This window comes from Nicotiana tabacum, chromosome 3 (genome assembly GCF_000715075.1).
Source record: "Nicotiana tabacum cultivar K326 chromosome 3, ASM71507v2, whole genome shotgun sequence".
Taxonomy (NCBI): domain Eukaryota; kingdom Viridiplantae; phylum Streptophyta; class Magnoliopsida; order Solanales; family Solanaceae; genus Nicotiana; species Nicotiana tabacum.
Genome location: NC_134082.1, coordinates 5,927,640 through 5,943,149, shown reverse-complemented (window position 1 = coordinate 5,943,149; position 15,510 = coordinate 5,927,640). Strand labels below are relative to the sequence as shown.

The following is a 15,510-nucleotide window of genomic DNA, read 5'->3' as shown; positions in this document are numbered from 1 at the left end:
CTGTGTTTCGAGGCGTGGGCCCGGGGCTCGCGTTTTGCCAATTTTGAGATCTTTGATATTTTTCGATTGTTTTCGCTTGGGTTATGTTCCCTTAGCATATTGTGACGTATTCGTTCTAGGTTTTGGTCAGATTCGACACGCGAGGAGGCCGATTTGAGAGGCAAAGGCGTCGGGAGCTAGAGTTTTGCTGGTTCGAGGTAAGTAATGAATGTAAATGATGTCCTGAGGGTTTAAAACCCTGGATTTGCACATCGTAGTGCTATATTGAGGTGACACACGTGCTTGATGATGAGCGTGGGGTCGTTTACTATTGCGGATTGTGACTTGGTCCGTCTCGAGTGATGTTTTTACCGCGTATTTGATTGAAGTTTATTTGTTATAATCATTATGTGGACCGATTGCCATATTTGGGCTTCGTGCCAACTATTTGAACCCTCCGGGGAGTTTTATCACTATTTTCTCACTGTTTTGACTTACTACTTGAACTCAGTCGTACCGTTTTCCACTGTTTTACAACTCAACCATTTTTACTCAGTTTTGAAACTAAAATGATATATTAATTGATGTATTGGGCTGAGAACTATTGTTTTACTAATGCCCGAAGGGCTTATATGATTTCTGGACTGAGTACGGCCAAGGGCCAGATGTGAAGATACTATGAGATCGGGCTGCGCGTCGCAACAGTGTTATACTGATATATTGATATGAGGCTGAGGGCCTATATTTGATGCCACGAGATGTCTTGATATTGCGCTTGGGCCGTAAGGTGTCCCTCCCGGAGTCTGCACACCCCCAGTGAGCGTTGTCGACGAGATATATGGATCGAGCTGCACGCCGCAGCGATATATGGATCGGGTTGCACGCCGCAGCGGATACTATAGGGTACCATTCTATGTGTTGATTTTTCTTTATATGTCTGTCACCTAACTGCTTATTTGTTGTAGCATTACTACATTTCGTTTCCATTGGTTTATTGCTTTCATATTACTTGTTAAACTGTCGCATTATAGATTACTCTGTGTTTTTCATGATTTCTTATTCTCAGTTATTATTTATGCTTATTACTCACTGGGTTGGAGTACTCACATTACTCCCTGCACCTTGCGTGCAGATCCAGGTATTCCAGAGGCTGAGTGAGGATTATCAGTCGATCAGCTCATATCTGGGAGTATCGAGGTAGTTGCACAGCGTCCGCAGCCCGGATCTCTTCCTTCTATCTTTTCATTTTATCCGCATTTCCTAGACTGAGTATGTATTAGGTTGTTAAACTTGTACTAGAGGCTCAAGACTTGTGACACCAGATCTGTATGGGCTATGTAGTGGTATTATCATCTGAATTTTTGCATATTTAACTCGTTGTCTTAAACTCTTATTAGGTTAATTTAGCAATCTAACTGGGTTAGAAGATATAATGATTTTATAAGAAAACGGATTGGGGTTGTTAGTTGGTCAGGCTTGCCTAGCAGTGTGTTGGGTGCCATCACGACCGGGGTTGGGGTCATGACAGGATCTTTTCTTCTACTTATAGTTTTATTGCTACTTATACTTTTAATTTTCTCATACTTTTATTGCATCTTTTAATATTTTTGGTATAGTAGTTTAGTCACAGTTAGTTGTAGCAATATCCCAGATCAGTGATATATACTCTGTTGGTATACATGTATACTATATTGGTATCATATGGTAATAAGGATCTTTTATCTTTCCATACTTTATTATCATTTCTATTTCTAACTAGTGTGCTTAATAATTGCAGCTAAAGAACATCACCCCAACTAATGATGAGAAGCAACTATTTGATGTGCGTGGTCTAAACTTTGAAATTGAAGTTGAGTACACTGACAGTCAGCCCGATAGCTTTCAGGTTTTTAGCACACAATTACCAAAGACAAAAAGTATGCATGAAAGTACTGGAGGTGATTCCCAACCTACCAATGCTAAGGTAATGAAGGAGTTACAAGTTTTGAAGCTTTTTGTAGAGACCAAGTTTGAGGAGGTGCTTGCAGCTATTGGTAGGCAATCAATGAAACCAGAGTAAAATTCAGCGGTATTGATCTTCTATATAATATAATGCTATAGTATATTGTTCAAAGATGCAATATATGCATATAGGATACTATTCCATTCTTTACTTTTTGTACACATAGTATTCTTGTAATATGCATAATAATAAAATTGTTAGTTTCTCATTTTCAGCATAAGCAACAGGATAATGATCCTGACTTTCGTGAGATGCATAATGATTATGACCAGTTTGAAAGGGGCCACGTTGGGAATGATCCTGTAGCTATTGGAGATAGCACGCCCAAAGTGCCTTCTAGTATGTAAATCACAGATTTGATTTCTTTTTTGCTATTGTTTTTTTGAAAATAGTATTCTTGCTTATACTTTTATATGTTTAGTGTCTGGTTTTGGTGGGCTGGTCGAGATGAAGGTGCTACTGGTGTCAATATGAATAACGTCACAACAAGTCATGGCGTACTTAATGATGATTTGCGTTCTGGTAAAATGTTGTTTATGTAATTTTTTTATTCTTTTATTTATTTATTTAACTCTATGTATTTGTGCGTTCACTAACTTTTTTTAAAAAACTTTTTTCAGACCCCTTCGTAAATGAGCATGATTTTGGCTTGGATTCTAACTTTGAACTGTCTGCATCTACAATTGATCAAATCACCGCCATTACGCAACAAGCAACATATAAGAAGTCATCTCATGATGTTAAAAAGTCGGGTCCTGCTCTGCTTCCATCAGGAATCCCTGCACAGACACGAGCAGATGTTGGTATTGAGTCTAATACTGCTCCACAGGGTACGATATTGTTGTTACTAATTTTGTAGTTAGTATGTAAATAATAGGTTCTTCATAGTTTTTTTAATTTAAGTAGTGATGCTGATAATGCTTTTATGTGTTCAGCATCTCGGGTTGATGGTGTTGGTCAAGTGGATGTTGGTGGCAGTAATATGAATTTGCCTTCTGGTAATGTCTTCTATATATAACTTTTCATTCTTTCTTTTTTTAAATTTCTTAACTTTGTATATTTTTTTATTCACTAGAATTTTCTAATTTAAGCTTTATGTCGACACGGGGGTGATCTTCACTTGGATTCTGATTTTGAATATACTGATTCTCAACTTGATCTAATTGTTGTCATTACACAAGGAGGGAGACGTAATTTAAATCAATCTGGAGGTCCGGTATAGAATTAGGCTTGAATTGGCAAAGTTAGTATTTTGGTGATTTCCAGTTAATAGGTGAAATTTTGATCTGAGGGTCGGAATGGAATTCTGGGAGTTGCAGTAGCTTTGTTATGTCATTTGGGATGTGTGTGCAAAATTTCAGGTTATTCGGACGTGTTTTGGTTAGGTTTTTTATCGAAAATGTATTTTTGAAGATTTCCCAAAACTTAGTCTTGGATTTGATGTGAATTGATGGTTTTGGTGTTGTTCGAGGTGTTTTGATGATTGGAACAAGTTTGAATGAGATTTTAGGATGTGTTGGTACTTTTGGTTGAGGTCCCGGGGGCTTCGGGGTGATTTCGGATGGCTAACGGAAATTTTTGGGAGCTTGGAAGATAGCAGATGTCTGCTGCTTCTGCTGTTTCCGCACCTGCAGCTCGAGGACTGCAGGTGCAGTGCCGCACATGCGAGGGAGGAGGCCGCAGATGCGGGAGGAGGTTGAGCGAGCAGTTTCCGTAGAAGCGGTCAATGGGGCCGTATCTGCGAAGCCGCAAATGCGGAAGATCTGTCGCAGAAGCGACTTTTGGAATTTTGGGAGAACCGCAGAAGCGGTTGGTTGGACCATAAATGCGGTACCGCAGATGCGGTAAAAGGGGTCGCAGATGTGAAAACCCCTGGGCAGAATGTTTTAAATTGTTTCATCCGCAATTTTGAGTCATTTTTTCCACCATTGTTGAGCATTTTGAGAGCTATTTGGGAGAAATTGAAGAGGGATTCAAAGAGGATTGATTGGAGGTAAGTTTTATGAACTAAAAACGTGATTATATTGTGAAATTAACCTAGAAATTCATGGAAATTTAGCTAAAAATGGAAGAACTAGGGCTTGGGATTTTTGAACTTTTGAATTGGGATTTGAAGGACTATTGGAGGTCGGATTTGAGAGCTTTTGGTATGTACGAACTCGTGGGGAGATAAGGAGTCTAATGATGTGATAATTTCTGAGTTTCGAGAAGTGGGTTCAGGGCTCAGGTTTTGCTAGTTTCGAGATTTTTGATATTTTTCGATTGTTGTCGCTTGGGTTATGTTCCCTTAGCATGTTATGACTTATTCGTTCTGGTTTTGGTTAGATTTAACGCGCGAGGAGGCAGATTTGAGGGGCAAAGGCGTTGCGAGCTAGAGCTTTGGCCGGTTTGAGGTGAGTAATAAATGTAAATGATGTCCTGAGGGTTTGAAACCCCGGATTTGCACATCGTAGTGCTATAACGAGGTGAGACACGCACTTGATGATGAGCGCGAGGTCGTTTACTATTGGAGATTGTGACTTGGTCCGTCCCGAGCGATACTTTTATCGTGTATTTGATTGAAGCTTATTTGATATCATCATTATTTGGATTGTTTGCCATATTTGGGCTTCGCACCAACTATTTGAACCCTTCGGGGAGCTTTTATCACTTTTTCCGCACTGTTTTGACTTACTACTTGAACTTAGTCGTACTGTTTTGCAACTCAACCACTTTTACTTGGTTTTGAAACTTAATTGATAATTCTAATGATGTTTTGGGCTGAGAATTACTATTTTTCCTAAATGCCCGAGGGGCTTATATGATTTCTGGGTTGAGTATGGCCAAGGGCCAGTTGTGAGGATTCTATGGGATCGGGCTGCGCACCGCAGCAGTGTTACACTGATATTGATATGAAGCCGAGGGCCTAGATTTGATTCCACAAGATGGCTTGATATTGCGCTTGGGCCGTAAGGGGCCCCTCCCGGAGTCTGCACACCCCCAGTGAGCGTCGTCGACGATAAATATATGGATCGGGTTGCACGCCGCAGTGGGTACTATAGGGTACCATTTATGTGTTGATTTTTCCTTCTATGTCTATCATTTAACTGCTTATCCGTTGTAGCTTTTCCGTAATCTCGACTTCATTGGGTCATCGCTTTCATATTACTTGTTTTAACTGCCGCATTATAGATTACTTTGTGTTTCACCATGATTTCTTATTCTCAGCCATTATTTATGTTTATTACTCACTGGGTCGGAGTACTCACATTACTCCATGCACCTTGCATGCAGATCCAGGTGCATCTGAGGCTGAGTGAGGATCCTTCAGTTGAGCAGCGTATATCCGGGAGCATCGAGGTAGTTGCATGGCGTCCGCAGCCCTGATCTTTCCCTTCTATCCTTTTGTTTTATTCGCATTTCCTAGACTAATATGTATTAGGTTGATAAACCTGCATTAGAGGCTCAGACTTGTGACACCTGATCTATATGGGCTATGTAGTATGATTATTATTTGAAATTCTGCATGTTTAACTCTTACTTCAGACATCTAATATGATGATTTGGTAATTTAACTATATTAACTAATAATGGAATGTATGAGAGAGGGGTTGAGGTTGTTAATTGGTCAAGCTTGCTTAGCAGTGTGTTGGGCGCCATCACGACCGAGATTGGGGTCGTAACAACTTCAATACAGACATGAGCTGCAAAGCGTGCCCATTTTGTTAACGATGTATGTACAAATGTTGCATTTGTGGCACCACTTCTATTTTTGCACATATTTTGATACCAATAAGATATACGGATATACCAATAAAGTATACAGATATACCACTTGGGTGTCACATTTATATTTTAGCATTTTTTTCCTGCAGCAACTAGATGTAAATGCATCCCACTTTTATATACTAAAATAGAAAATAAACAGGTTCTTATTGAAAACACAAGTAGCCATATGAATTTGTTTCCAAAAAGTAATTTGGCAAAGAATCATCATACCAAATATATGTCTAGTACAAGAAATGCATTTTATTTCTTTGCAATTCAAATGTTATGATTCTACGGTATATGAGTTCTATAAAAACATTGAAGCATTATATCAATCTCTCTTTGGAATATTTCGGCATATTCTCCGGTTGTGTCCTTTTCTCCCGCATACTGCACATGTAACTGTATTTCCTTCCCAGCCTCCTATGCGTCTCTTATTTTTAGGTCTTCTTAGTTTGATTTTTCCTTTTGGTGGCAGTACCACCTGCGAAGAGACATGTTATGGAATTTGCCACGTTGTTTCATCAGGCAAAGGATTTACTGGTATCTCATATGTTTTCAGCAAGTAGTCTATGTTGTAGTAATCCGAGCAATACTTGTATGAATCCATATGGAATTTTTGTATAACTGCCATTGCATATGGACATGGAATATCGTCTAGCTGAAACCTCCCACAAGTGCAGTTGTTTTCATGTAGGTGCACCACATTTCTTGTTTGGCCATCAATTACTAAATGTAAGAATTCAGTTGATGGCAACACCTAGTATAATTTTAATTAAGAAAAGTCATTAGCTATATAAAGTAATAGTATTTTTTAAATAATAATATTCAGTTGTTTAGTGAAATCACTAAGGTAAAAAAGTAAAACTACAGTACATGTAGTATTTTTACGATTTTGAAAATGCATACCGTCATCGTCTGTGATAAGATAGTATTATCTGACAATATTTTTTCATACTTTGCACCAATCTTCATAAATGATTCCACTGCATCCTTCCGATTGGTGTAATTCCATTTTTGAATCAATGTTGTCATAAAGTCAAGCAAATTCACAATTGGGAGGTCTCTTGCGTGCTTATTTGCTGCATTTACTGATTCCGCAATATTCGATGTCATGGTCATGGTTCTATTTGCCTTGGAATGTGCCCGAGACCATTTATCATATCCAATATCCATCAGGTATGTTTTCACTCTACTATCAATAGCTTCTAACTCTGCCATATGCCTGTTGAATTCTTCAACAGTGTATGCTCTTGCTAACGCAAAGTATACTTCTTTGATTTATTTTTGGCTTTTCCTGAAGTTTGTCTTTATATTGTTCCACAGATGGAACATACATGCACAATGAGAGACTTCTGGATAGACAATTGAAGTTGCCCTCCATATACTATCATGCCTGTCTGATATAATGCACATTCCCTCTCTTTATCCATAGGTTTCTCTGAACTGCACGAAGAACCACTCCCACGATGCATCGTTTTCCGAATCAACAATTGCATATGCGAGGGGTAGAATTTGTCCTGTAAACCCAAAGAACAAAATATCAATTACAACACACTATATTAATTTAGCATTTCATATAGTAGTATAGTCATAAGTAGGTGCAGGTGTTTAGCAAAATAACTATATACTCTGTTGGTATACTTATATATCATACTGGTATCATATAATATTTGAAAATCTTTTTTGTTTCTTTAACTGAATGTAATTGAATTGTACACACAATATTAATTTAGCATTTCATATAGTAGTATAGTCATAGGTAGGTGCAGGTATGTAGCAAAATAACTATATAATCTATTGGTATACTTGTATACCATACTGGTATCATATAATATTTGAAAATCTTTTTTGTTTCTTTAACTGAATGTAATTGGATTGTATTCTTACCCTCTGCATCTTGCGTGGAAGCCGTGAGTATGGTCCCTCTATATGTTGACTTTAAAAAACTTCCATCAACTACAATTGTTGGCCTACAATACATCCATCCTCTAATCGATGCATATATAGCTATGAATACATACAAGAAGCTCCCATCTACTTCATTGTGTAGTCGTGTCACTGATCCTGGGTTAGCGTACTCTAACATGTAAAGATATGTTGGAATTTTCTTGTATGACTCACTTGGTGTTCCTCTCAACAATTGCATTGCTTTTTCTTTTGATCTCCATGCTTGCATGTAGCTTAAGTCCATACCATATGCTTTTTGGATGTCTCTCTGGATATTTGTTGGTGTATATATGGTTTTCGGGTCAACAAGTTTATCTTGTTCCACAGCTGCAACAAAGCTGAGACATCTTGCTTTTGTGAACAAAATCTCTTATCAGTTAAACAATTATGGACAGAATTGAAATTCGTCACTTTGAAAAGATTTGATGCCCGCAGGTTTGATGTTTTAGGTGTCCAAGTGCATCTTTCATCCACGCATTCAAGGATATACTTGTTTATAATACAAATACAGTTATGTATCATGTTTTATTGATAAAAAACACACACAAAAATCTGTACAATTATCACATAGTATACTCTGTTGGTATACTTATATACTGTATCAGTATCATATTTTGCTGATAAAAAAAATAGACAAAGCAGCACAATTCTATACTCACATAGTATACTGATTTAGCATACATATATACTATATTGGTATTATGTTTTACTAATAGTAACAAAGACAAACCGGTACAATTATATACTCGCATAGTATACTGATATAGCATACTTATATACTATACCAGTATCACTGATAAAAAATACAGACAAACCAATACAATTCCATACTCGTATAGTATAGTGATTTAGCATACTTATATACTATATAGGTATCACATAATTTTTTACTTGAAAACATGGAGACAAACCTTCCTGGGCATGATTTATTAACCCGATATTGACATTTTTCTCTAACAGCATACTGTTTCATAATGAGAGCCAGGAGGTTCTTGTCTTTGTAAATTTGTCCTTTTTCAATTTTTTGATGAAATTGATCAGTTATGATATTTGAATCATCAAGTTCTAAACTGGTGTCATCTCCTTCTTGCACATCAAACATACCAATCATATCAGTACTTTCAAATTGTGCAATTTCTGATGAAATTGGAGCAACATCGAAACTGGAGGTGCTTGCAGCTATAGTATTTTTAGCAAACGACATACATAGGTGAAGTGTTGTCATCCCTGCACTTGATTTTTTTCAATTCCATGTAAACACTGACACTCATATCGCTGCAAATTGTAATTGGTGGATATCCTTGAGCAATAGCATACTGAATAACTATTGTGTTACTGTCCTTTTGCAGTTGCTTTGCAATTTCTCTGAGAAATTGTTCAAATTTCCAATAGGTCTTTATTAGAATTGCATCAACATGAAAATTTATAAAATTATTGTTATCACCCCATTCTCCAATATGCTGCAGCAGAATTGGTATATTTTCCATGATTCTGAAGTTATAATCATTTTTATGTCCAAAATCGAATCTCAACAATGCAAATTTCAACAGTGTTGATGTCAAATATTGAATTTCAACAGCAGATTTTTCGAAATCAAACCTCTAGATCTCTAGATCTTCAAATCGAGATTAGAATTTTCAGCTAAAAATTCAGAAGTTTGAGCGCTAAACTTCTGTAATACTTATAATTTTTGACATTCTGCTTTGCCAGCGAAATCAAAATTCGAAAACAACAGCGAAATCAAAATCCGAAAACAAGATGCGAATCAGCATCTTCGATCTGTTCTTTCACACTTAGCGTTCTTTAAATTAGGGGATGTCGGTGGAAATCTCAATTTTGTGCGCTTATTTTCTGAAATTTTGAGCAGCTTTTGGGTTTTTATAGGTAAGGCTTTGCGTGGGGTAGTTATTTTGATATACCCGTTTGTCTATTAAATGGGTAGGGGATTGTAGTTATTTAATGGATAGAATTCTTTTATGGGTAAAGCAAGGTAAATAGTTTCACTTTTATAGGTACTCCTGTCTTTTCCCCTTTTATTTGTAAACCGCAAAGAAGCCCAAGGACAAGACAACCCAACAAGAGATCTGTTTAGAATCCAGACAGAGTAGGGAAAGACGTGACAAAGATTTAAAAGGAGAGTGGTCTACTGTTTTAGGATTTATGCGAATTGTGATTATGCTTAGGCAAAGTCTGTGCTCCTCACCTCCTCTTCTGATTCTGTCTAATTCCTTATCCCCTTTCTAATTACCTACCATATTTCTTCAGCAGTCCTGTAACTCCTTTTGTTTTTTTTTCATTCTAGAGTTGTAATCTTTTAGTTATTTAGATGCTTATCGCATAAAATACCTTAGCTTTGTGTTGAGTAATTCGGGTTGTTACAGCTAGCGGAGGAGCCCCGCAATTAAAAAAAAAACACCATGTAGGGTTGAACATGGAGCTTCATCAGTGCGCGCGGGATTTTCACCTCATAAGTTATTTTTTCAAGTTTGTTTACTAAGCCTAAGGCATAACCTTCAATCAAAGTGTATTTGTAAAAAAAATTCTCTTTAATGGACTTAAAGTTGCCACCTGCAGAAAAGAAGCCACGATTAGAAAATACTAGCAATTAAAATTGGAAAGAATTAACTATAGGATGATTTAACCTTTACGGAAAGCTGATATTCTTAATGTTGGGAAAATATAGACCCGCAAAAATAATATTCACGGTATTAGTGATAAACGCAGAATACTAAATTATGGTTAAATCATCAAGAATAGAGATGCAGCTGTCACGACCCCAAAATCCCTCCAAAGGAGTCGTGATGGCACATAGTCTCTAAACTAGGTAAGCCTAACATTAACTGAGATAACAGTTATATTTGTTATCTTTAATTTAAATAACTCTTAACAAATTACAATTCCGAAAACCAGTAGTACAAGTCATAAGCCTTTCTAAGAGTAGTTATACAAAATAAATACACCACTGTTCCGAAACAAAAGGAACAAATGGAAGTAAGTACAAGTGAAGGTGACTACGAGGTCTGCAAATGCTGCAACATGTTTACCTTGAGTCTCCACCGCAACGACACGCACCGCTACTGCCGATCAAATACCTGGATTTGTACATAAAAATGTATAGAAGTGTAGTATGGGCACACCACAGCGGTGCCCAGTAAGTATCAAGACTAACCTCGATGGGGTAGTGACGAGGAACAGTCAAGACACCTACTGGTCAGACAGATTAAACAGGATATGATAACAAATATTAAGATAAAGGTAACGAAAGAATATCAACAGCAGGGATAAATCAATCTACAAACAGTCGAAATAATAAAAGGAAACTCGGATGGAAATGAAAGATAACCAAATAAATCAACACAAACATAGTTGGAACACAGAGAAGTAGAATGAACTCAAGTAAGGAAGACAGTGTCCACTCAATCAATCATATCGTTTCTGGTGCACAATCCCAGCCATCTCAGAACTCGATGTCTCATATCATAACCTCAACTTCCAAACCTTTAGCACACCCGGCACCTTGTGCCCACATATTTTGTCTCTCTTTGTACAACCACGTTCTCATGTTACTCAGTACGTAGGACCCATGACTAATGCAATTAAGATGTTCCAGGAGTCTCATTTACATGACGTAAAGTAGAGTACAACTTCTAAACCAATTAGGAACTCAGCAAGAAAAGGTGAAGTTATTTTTAGAAATCATTTGAATAAAGAAAGTATCATTTTCAATTTAGAATACAACATCGAATGAATTATTACCTTTACGATTGGATTTAATAAATTAACTTAGTAGAAATTCCCTTTTAAGTAAATTACAACTTCAGACGGTTTAAAAGAATTTAATTGAGTAACTAATTGAATAAAAAATGTGATAAATTTTGAAATTTGAAGTATTGAAATATGTATATATAAATACGGCGAGGTATTGAAAACACTATGAATTCCAACACAAAGGATCACGGCAGTAAAGGAATCTAAACAGTTAAAACACTTGAATTGATAACAACAAATAAACACAGCAAACAGAAAGTGCACGACATCACCCTTCGTGCTTTATCTCTCGTGCTTTTACTCTCGTTCTCACCATAAGAATCAATATTCACTTTTATTCTTTCTTGTTGCGGCGTGCAACCCGATCCCAATCATATATTACTGTTGCGACGTGCAACCCAATCCAAAACATATAATATTGTTGCGGCATGCAACCCGATCCAAATCATCTAATAATGTTGCGGCGTGCAACCCGATCCATATAATATTATGATGTTACGGCGTGCAACCCGATCCATATGTCCACCCTTATTACTCCTTATTGCGGCGTGCAACCCGATCCCATATAATATTGTTGCGGCGTGCAACCCGATCCCAATATACAAAACAACACCAATCACAAAAGAATCCCGGCAAGGGAACAATAGTATAACAACAATATCCCCGCAAGGGAAACAATATCATTAGCAATAACACCCTGGTAAGGGAAACAATATCATAAACAATAAATCCCGACAAGGGAATCAACAATAACCAATCTCGTTTCAACAATTAACTTCACAAAATAAATCTCAACTTGATTCAATACTCAACAACGGTCAAATACCAAGGAATTACCATAAGCATAGTCCATGAATACGCATCAAGTCAAGCATGAATAGTACATAATAAGGATCACGAAAAGAAAACCAAGAAGCGCACTAACCTTAACAAAACAACAAGACATGATAAGCACGTGATAATTACACCAGTAACCCCAACAAATGGACATGTAACATATTTGCACGAAGCCATAGGGGAACTCACAATCAAGAAGTATCAAAACAATGAGGAAGACAATCACTTCAATTAAGGCAATTAGCGGTCAAGTAACATGTAAAAATTAGAAGAAAGCTAGCAACATCATATGGAGCATATAAAGGTAATTTAAGCGATTAGGAAACTCAAGCATGACAGAATACTTTGCACATAATGAACATAAGGACCTAAAAACTCTAGAGGCAAATCTCCCATAAATAAGTCCGAGCACACACTCGTCACCTCGCGTGCACGGACTACAATTTACATAGAAGACTCAAAACCTAAGGGGAAGTCCCCCACACAAGGTTAGGCAAGATACTTACCTCAATCCGGCTAAGTCAATACTCAATTTAGCTTTTACTTTACCGATTCATCAACGCTCGGCTAAATCTAGCCAAAAACGACTTGAATACATCAAAAAATGCAAAAGAAAATAATTTCAGTTGACAAAAATATGATTCTTATACAATTTGCAAAAAGTCAACAAAAGTCAACTCCTCGTTCCCGCACCTCAAAACCCGACAAAATTTACAAAAACCGAACACCCATTCCGCTACAAGTTCACCCATACAAAAATTATCTAATTCTGATACTATTTGGTCATTCAAATCATCATTTTACATTTTTGAAAGATTTCGCAATATTTCCCAAATTTTCCTTTAGATTCTCATGAATTTGATGTTAAATCTAAGATATAATCACAAAATATAGTTGAAAATTGATTAGAGATATTTACCCAATGATTTGGAGAAGTTTGGGTCTTTGGAAAATCGCATATGAAGGTTTAGAGATTGAGAAAATTGAAAAATGGGTAAAATCTCGTCAAAAATCTCACTTAACAGGCCTTAAATGTCGCATTTGCGACCCAGCGTTCGCAATTTGCGAAGGCAGGGCTAGCATAAGTCGCATTTGCGACAAAAAGTTCGCATTTGCGAACTAGGCATCGCAATTGTGATGAAAAAGTTTGCATTTGCGACCACACCAGAAACCAGCAATTTTCCCCGACACGAAAATGATCATAACTTCCTCATACGATGTCCAAATTCGATAATTCTTTTTCCTATGGATTAGTAATTTCTATACGGATCTAATGGTTCAATAAAAACTGAATTTCGATCTCATTTTCTTAATGTGGTATCATTTTTTCTTGAAGAAACGACGATGAAGCATCCAAAAACAAGCGCAACATAGCCTAAACCTATCCAAAACTCACCCAAGCCCTCGGGGCTCCAAACCAAACATGCATGCAAGTCTAAAACCATCATACGGACTTGCTCGTGTGATCAAATTATCAAAATAACATCAAAACTATGAATTTAATCTCAAAACTCATGATTATCTAACTTTTCAACCTAACATCCAAATCACGTCAAATCAATTCCGATTCTCACCAAAATTTTGTAGATAGGACTTAATTATCATAAAAAACTTGTACTAGGCTCCCGAACCAAAATATGGGCCCGATACCAACGAGTTCAAACATTAATTCATTTATTTATTTTCTCTAAAAACCAGCTCAACAATTTTCTTCAAATATTATTTTCTAAGGCTAAGGACCTCAAAATTCAATTTCGGGAATACGCCCAAGTCCCATATTTAACGCGGACCTCCCAGGATCGTTGTAACACACATCTGAGTCCGTTTACCAAAAATATTGACCAAAGTCAACTAAAAACCAAATTTTAACTCTAGAAATTACTATACTTTTCATATTTTCACATAAAAGCTTTCCGGTTTTACGTCCAGACTGCGCACGCAAGTCAGTACACATAATATGAAACTACTTGTGACCTCAAACTGCCGAACTGGATGATATTGTTCAAAACGATCAGCAAGAATAGAAATACATCAATAATGACACCAAGATTTTACGTGGAAACCCTTCTGAATAAGTGAAAAATCACGGCCAAGCAACTGATATCACTATAGCAAGGAATTTTATATTGTGTAGTAACGTGTATAAATACTCCTAAGACCACTACACCCTCAAAGAAAAAACACTCTTTTACTTTTTTCACTTCACTACAATATCTCTCACACTCTATTTTTCTTCACAAACTATTTTCTTATAGTCTATGGAATACCTTGCTCTCTCTCTCTCTCTCACTCAGCTGTATCGTCTAAGATTTTGGTGTGTTGAAATGAGAGTTGAAGCTCTCCTTTTATAGCCAAAACCTCACTCTCTAAAACCTACAATATTTGATAATTTGCACACACTTTTCACAATTTCAACAAGGTTTGTTACCAAACAAAACCAAGTCAACAAAATTGGCTACCAAATCATACCAATTCAACAAGGTTGGCTACCAAACCAATACAAATTCAACAAGTTTGGCTACTAAACCATTTGAATGAGATGGACACCATCAATCTCCCCCTTCAGTCATATTCATCTAGAGGAGGTATCACTATCTTCTAGTTTGAGTGCTTGCCGATAAGTTCTTTGCATAGCTCGATCTTGTCTCTTTGTACCACTTTGGTCAATATATCAGTAGAATTTCACTCGTGTGAATCTTTTTGACCTGAAGTGATTCGTTCTCCACTTGGTCACGAATCTAATGATATCTAACGTCGATGTATTTTGTTCTTGCATAGTACATGGAGTTTTTGCTTAGGTCTATTGCACTCTGACTGTCGCAATAGACAACATACTCCATCTGTCGCAATCCAAGTTCTTGAAGAAATCTCTTGAGTCATATCATCTCTTTGCCAGCTTCAATAGCCGCAATATACTCCGCTTCAGTTGTAGACAGTGCAACACACTTCTGCAACTTCGACTTCCATGATATAGCCCCCCTAAAAAAGTAAACAAATATCCAGTAGTGAATTTTCTGTTATCAAGGTCACCTGCCATATCAGAATCTGTATAGCCCTTCAAAATTGGATTTGATCCTCCAAAACATAAGTATTCATGTGACCTTCCTCTTAGATACCTGAGTATCCACTTTACAGCCTCCTAATGCTCTTTTCCTGGATTTTTGAGAAATCTGCTAACAACACTGACTGCATGAGCAATATCTAGTCGAGTGCATACCATTGCATAC

The 15,510-nt window shown here is 37.0% G+C and overlaps 1 protein-coding gene across 1 annotated transcript; it reads right to left on the bottom strand.

Moving 5' to 3' along the window:
• Positions 1-6,227: 6,227 nt before the first annotated feature.
• LOC107829938 (uncharacterized) lies at positions 6,228-6,949 on the bottom strand. The gene is made up of 2 exons (XM_016657410.2): positions 6,638-6,949; positions 6,228-6,488 (listed from the first exon to the last, which is right to left on the bottom strand). The coding sequence occupies exons 1-2, from the start codon at positions 6,947-6,949 to the stop codon at positions 6,228-6,230; spliced, it is 573 nt and encodes a 190-aa protein (XP_016512896.2).
• Positions 6,950-15,510: the final 8,561 nt, after the last annotated feature.